Source organism: Olea europaea, chromosome 15 (assembly GCF_002742605.1).
Source record: "Olea europaea var. sylvestris chromosome 15, O_europaea_v1, whole genome shotgun sequence".
In the NCBI taxonomy this organism is placed as follows: Eukaryota; Viridiplantae; Streptophyta; class Magnoliopsida; order Lamiales; family Oleaceae; genus Olea; species Olea europaea.
The window spans coordinates 20,878,789-20,885,576 of NC_036251.1; the positions used below are offsets into that span (position 1 = coordinate 20,878,789).

Sequence of the window (6,788 nt, forward strand, 5' to 3'; positions counted from 1 at the left end):
TCGCGACTTAAATGAGTTCAAATTATAGAATATCAAGGCCCGAAAGGCTCGTGGCTGCTCATACTCGTGTTTATCGACAGAAGGACACTAGTGACGTTTAACAACACTTGTGTCGTTCTTTTGATTTTTCCTATATTTCGCTTTATTTCCATTGCATCGACCTCAAAGATCGGACCTCCTAATTTAAGAAAGTCAGAATTATTAATTACGTGACAAATAACGGTAGAATTGGCATAGATTGAAGATGTCGCGTTAGTGAAATCACAAGTCACCATCCACATTCGTTGGAAAACAAAAGTAATGAGAATATCTCCCAAATTATGTGAGCGACATGTCCCTCTCGCAACTTAAATGAGTTCAAATTATTGAATATAGAGGCCCGAAAGACTCGTGGCTACTAATACTCATGTTTATCGACAGAACGCGTTCTATTGGTTTATCCTATATTTCTCTTCATTTCCACCGTATCGACTTGAAGGATCGGACCTCCTAATATAAGAAAATCAGAATTATTGATTACGTGGCGAATAATGGCAGAATTGACATAGATTATAGATGTCGCGTTGATGAAATCACAAGTCACCATCTACATTCGTTGAAAAACAAAAGTAATGAGAGTATCTCCCGAATTATGTGAGCGGCATATCCATATTGCAACTTAAATGAGTTCAAATTATGGAATATCAAGGCCCGGAAGGCTCGTGGCTGCATATAATCGTGTTTATAGATAGAACGTCACAAGTGATATTTAACGGTACCTGTGTCATTCTATTGGATTTTCCTATATTTCGCTTCATTTCCATCAAGTCGACCTCAAGGATCGGACATCCTAACTTAAGAAAGTCAAAATTATTAATTACGTGACGAATAACGATAGAATTGGCATAGATTGTAGATGTAGCGTTGGTGAAATCACAAGTCGCCATCCACATTCGTTGGAAAACAAAAGTAATGAGAGTATCTCCCAAATTATGTGAGCGGCATGTCCATCTCACGACTTAAATGAGTTCAAATTATCGAATATCGAGGCCTGGAAGGCTCATGACTGCTCATACTGGTGTTTATCGACAGAACGACACATGTGACGTTTAAGTGCACTTGTGTTGTTCTATTGGTTTCTCCTATATTTCGCTTCATTTCCATCGCGTCGACCCGAAGGATCAGACCTCCTAACTTAAGAAAATCAGAATTATTAATTACGTGACGAATAACAGTAGAATTGGCATAGATTGTAGATGCCGCGTTGGTGAAATCACAAGTCACCATTCACGTTCGTTGGAAAACAAAAGTAATGAGAGTATCTCCTAAATTATGTGAGCGGCATGTCCATCTCGCGACTTAAATGTGTTCAAATTATCGAATATCAAGGCCCGGAAGGCTCGTGGTTGCAAATTATTGACTTAACAGCACCTATATCATTCTGTTGGTTTCTCATATATTTCGCTTCATTTCCACCGCGTCGACCTGAAGGATCAGACCTCCTAACATAAGAAAGTTAGAATTATTGATTACGTGGCGAATAACGACAAAATTGGTATTGATTGTAGATGTCGCATTGGTGAAATCACAAATCACCATCCACATTCGTTGGGAAACAAAAGTAATGAGAGTATCTCCCAAATTATGTGAGCGGCATGTCCATCTCGCGACTTAAATGGGTTCAAATTATCGAATATCGAGCCCCGAAAGGCTCATGGCTACTTATAATCGTGCAGATGGCAGATTTATTTTATATACTAAATCTCATATTTTTTTGGGGCAATTCTAGCATACTCGAAATACAGGAAAAAAAACTGTATCTGCACACACAAATATAGTCTGCATACTGCATAATTTTTCTGTCTGTATACGTAATCTTAGTTTCTGTCCAAAGTCGTGGTGGTAATATTGTTCAGACGCTAAATCAGTTTGCTGGAGTAGTTTCTGCAGTACTCAGATTCTACAGGTTTTACCATTGTATCCTGGGAAACAGACGCTTGGATTAAATCTCAAGCACTTACAATGAGAGGGCGAATATGTTTTAAGGAAACCGTGTTCGCACGGGCCTCGAGCTGAAGATTTATTTATTTTTTGCAATTCACATATTTATTTATTTAGCGATTTACATATTTACAGTTTAATCTTATACTTTGTAAATTTTTCAGTTTATTTTGTTTTATGTGCTTCATCTAATTTTACAGTTTATTATTTGTATGTCGAGAAGAAAAATCTGAAGAAAATTAATTAATTTGATAACATTCGATTTGGTAGTTGTCCAACCGGTATTTATTTAGATAATTTATGCAAATACGGTATTTCTACATTTTGGCGTATGTAAGTGCATATCCGGTATGTTAGTTGCGTGTATGATATCTAGCAAATATGTGTAAGTCACTCACTATATACGAAATGGAATAAAAACAGTTTGTGAAAATTTTGTGCAAATATGGTTAGCTTTCTGCAAATACGGTAGGCAGCATATACAGTAAGGTGTAAATACGGTAACCTGCATATACGGTAAGCTACCTGCAAATATGGTAAGTGGCATATACAATATATGCATATACGGTATGCTTAAAATTGGTATCTAAACTACACATACGATGAAAATTTCAGAACAACACAAGTGTCGTTACTGGACATGAAAACGATACTTGTGCTGTTAAGTGTATAAATATGAGTATAAGTAGTTATAGTCCATTCTTTCCCTGAAAAATAATAAGTGGAACTTATTTATACTGTAATATGTACATAATACGTACAAAAGTTAATAGATATGTTTATTAACTTAATCGACACATATAAATGTGGTAACTTGTATTTTCACCATCTCAATAATATAAAAATTATGTCATTTCAATTGTTCTTTGTGACTAGTCAATTTTTTTTTTGTTATATACGTTAGTGAGTCAATTATTAGAGTCATTTCGTTGAAAAAATTAAACTACAACAGATAACGACTGTAGTGTCGTTTTACTTTACAAATAACGGCTGGAGTGGTGTTCTATATTTCAAATAGCAATTGGGGTGTTATTACATTCAATGATTGCAAATAATACAAAAAGCACACTAAATACGCAAACAATACCAACTAAATATTATTTAATACTATTTTTAATAATAAAAATATAACATAGATGAGATTTTTAAGAGCGTCTTTCCTCTTTCTTTCAATATAAATGTATGCTAACCAAAGCCTTGTTCAAATGTAATTAGAGGAGAAAATATATGAATGCAATTTTGAGAACTTAAAATTGAAGACGATGAACAGAAGAAGATGTTATTTTCAAGAGAAAAAATAGGGTTTTAAGATGAATTTGAAGGAAAAATGACGGGATGAAATGGGTAAAATTGGAAGGCATTAAATTAACAACTAAAGGAGAATTTTGTCATTTTGCCAACTAAAACATTTTTACATTTTTTATTTGTTTTTATTATTGGTCAAAGTTATTTCATCAAATACATTGTTTAGCTACGCCAAATGGCCAAATTCCCCAAAAAAATTCCAGTAATAGAGGCAGAGTTTGGGCCAAGACCAGGAGGAGAGAGGTATTAACTGTGTGGAGGCTGAGGAGGCAAGAACCGTGCTCCATTTTTTGAGAGAGGATGCAGTGCTGGGGAGTGGGAGCCCCAGGGTGAGAGGTGGAGACAAGGTAGGGGATACTCGGGGTGGGGTGGGGTGGGGTGGCGTAGAGTAGGGGTGGGGATCAGCTGGGGAATGGGGAGGGTGGTAGTGTGACAGAGGCCGGCTGATACATGGAGGGTTATTCTGATTAGCAACAGCCGTGATAAAAAAGAAAAAAAGACATGAAAAACAGTAAGAGGCATCATACACGCAATGCAGTTGGAAAAGCATTTTCAATTGCAAACCTGAATTTCTTCAGGAATACCGTTCCTCAACCATGACCTACAAAGGGTATAAAGGGAAGCACTATCAGATGCTTTGACCTGCAACATACGAAATGGCTATTTTCATCAACGAGTATGTAAAAAATAAAGCTGAAACATCATTTGATAGCGCATATTTGGTCTGAAATGAGAACTTCAAATTCATCAAGAATTAAGAATAATTTAAATGCAAGTTATTGGCTATGATTTCACAAACACCTGGTCACTTTTATTTATAAAAGATTGTTAAAGAATAAATCTTAAGGGGGTGTTTGTGCCCCATTATTTGTGAATAATGTATTATGGAATAATAATTGAGGTTGAAATTTGTGGTTAAAAAAGAAGTAAAAGTTTTTGCTTTATTTTTAATGGAGAATGTATGGTTAAAAATGAGTACAATAGAAAAATAATATAGTAGAATGGTAGACAAACAAAGCCTAAGTATCCTAACAACATTAATATTTACATGTGTACTTACCTACAAACACACAAGCAACCTACACAAAGATATATACATGCACATGTTGTAACAATATTCAGTTATTTACCTTCCTATCTCTAACAACTGCTAAAGTATCATTCCTACTTCTATCTCTGCAAGAAAAGCAAAAGGAAATCATGAGCATTTCTGGATGGCTTCACAGGACTTCCAGAACCGTAAGTCTTTGTGGTCATTACTATCAGAGATTGAAGTTGAAGGACTGACCTGGAACACCACAGAAAATTAAATGGGAAAAACAATTTTGGAACCTCTGCCATGCTAAAAACATGTCTATGTAGTGCTACTAACTAATCTTTCCTTAGTTGAATATCAAGGTTGAATTTTTCTAGAAGACTTGTTCTCCAAAACATGCATCATGGGGTCATCAGTTCATTTGGTTGGAGAAGAAAAATCAACTTGTGAAGTCAAAGAGACATTATGTGACTGCTAAAGTATCATTCCTACTTCTATCTCTGCAAGAAAAGCAAAAGGAAATCATGAGCATTTCTGGATGGCTTCACAGGACTTCCAGAACCGTAAGTCTTTGTGGTCATTACTATCAGAGATTGAAGTTGAAGGACTGACCTGGAACACCACAGAAAATTAAATGGGAAAAACAATTTTGGAAGCTCTGCCATGCTAAAAACGTGTCTATGTAGTGCTACTAACTAATCTTTCCTTAATTGAATATCAAGGTTGAATTTTTCTAGAAGACTTGTTCTCCAAAACATGTATCATGGGGTCATCAGTTCATTTGATTGAAAATTTTAATGAATAAGACAAAAAACACAATTCTCAAAAGTAGTTTGAAGGAGAAAAGAAACTATGAGCCTACACTATCTCACCTGCTCGTCATGAAACAGAGCCCAAATCCACCTCCATGTACGCTTCATAATGGTCCCTACTCCCTAGTTGACATTGGTCCTTAAGCTTACTTAAATATGGGTTTTCTTTGCCTTATTCTTTCATGACTTTTATCTCTTATATATTATTTCGACATTTACATGATATGTATGTTTATGTTGACCTTAAGAGTTCTCATTAATGCGAACATCTACTCCTAGCAAATTTCTATCATACTTACGCAACTCAAGATACTTTTCATATGACCACTCGAGATTGATGGAAGAATTGTAATTGCAATATCGCATCTTAAAACTGAAATTAGCTTTTTTGAATGATTGATGCCCATACAAATATCTACTTTGGATGATCATATGATTCTTAAAAACAAATGAAATAAGATTTCAAATTATAATCAACTGCAGTGATTGATGATATACTTAAGAACTTCATATAATTAAGAACAATATGTCTTTTCTCTAGTATCAAGACTAAATAAAATAAGATTCAATTCAGAGTGATGAAATGTGTAAGAACTTCATATGATTAAGATCAATGTGTCATCTCTCAAGTATTAATTTCATGTGCTATGTGATGCTCTAGCCTTTAAACTACCCCAATGTAAATTCGGAATCATTCATGTGCATATGGTCTCCAGGACCTAGAAAATCCATAATTCCACGTCGCAATATGTTGATTCGAGAATGATATGCTGTGATGAAATATATGGTGCAGTTACGGTGCAGTTGATTTCCACCAGTTTTGGCCTTGAACAAGGACTACGAAACTTCCCATAAAAATTCAAGAACGCATATAAGCAGAGAATACAAAACCTTTGGGCGGAGAAAAGATGAGAAAGGAATTCCTTTAACCACACCAGGCAAGAATCCACCACCAACATGAGCGGCAGAACATCGTCCGGATGCAAGCAAATGAATCGGTCCGGAATAACATGGCCTTTCCTGCAACTGAACTGGGTCCGGGTGGGGGAACACGAACGGCGGTCTCGAGGGAGGTCCCGGTACCAGAACGAAGCAGCGGCTGGAGTTGACAACGGGGTAGAGAAGCTGCGAAGGATCCTGTGGGTGGAGTGGCAGGGGAGCTAATTGAGGATAATTGGGATTGGGATTGAAAGGGCGTCTGGACGGGGGTGAATAAAGGGAAGGGGCTGAGAGTTAGGGGGCCGGAGGTCAGGGTAGAGTGGCCGTGTTCTGATGGTGGAAGAAGGGCCAGGGGGCGGTGGAGGGGTGGAGAGGGCCATCGGTTCTAACGGCGGAAGATGGTGGCGGGGAATTCGACGGGTTGGGTTTCCGAGGGAGTCAATTTCGGAGGTATTGGGAATTCAAAAAAAATTTCAAATCATTCTTGGGACTTACTGAAAAGAATAATTCCATAGTCCCTGTTTGACTTCTATTATTTGATCACAAAAATAAAAAAATATGATTGTTATTTATTACATTAAGTCATTATATTTTATTTTTTATCTCTTGTGTGAATTCTGTAACAATTGTAGTTTTCATTCTTATTCTTACAAAAATGAATACCAAATGGAACCTAATTATTGATAGAAATGGTATAGATGTTGCGTTGACATCAT

At 36.4% G+C, this 6,788-nt stretch overlaps 1 protein-coding gene across 5 annotated transcripts in view; it reads right to left on the minus strand.

Annotated features, from left to right (window-relative positions):
• The window catches only part of LOC111410438, a 14,965-nt gene extending 8,428 nt beyond the window's left edge, over positions 1 to 6,537 (minus strand). For 3 of the 5 annotated variants that reach the window (XR_002705689.1, XR_002705690.1, XM_023040761.1), the window contains exons 1-3: positions 6,025 to 6,537; positions 4,416 to 4,461; positions 3,850 to 3,927 (exon numbers count right to left, since the gene is read on the minus strand). Coding sequence is in view for 1 of the 5 variants with exons in the window: in XM_023040761.1 (XP_022896529.1) it covers positions 3,850 to 3,927; positions 4,416 to 4,461; positions 6,025 to 6,092 (192 nt within the window). In the remaining 4 variants the exon portion in view is untranslated. Of the gene's footprint in view, positions 1 to 3,849; positions 3,928 to 4,415; positions 4,786 to 6,024 lie in introns of those variants that run through there. The other 2 variants (XR_002705692.1, XR_002705691.1) reach the window with 2 other exon arrangements.
• Positions 6,538 to 6,788: the final 251 nt, after the last annotated feature.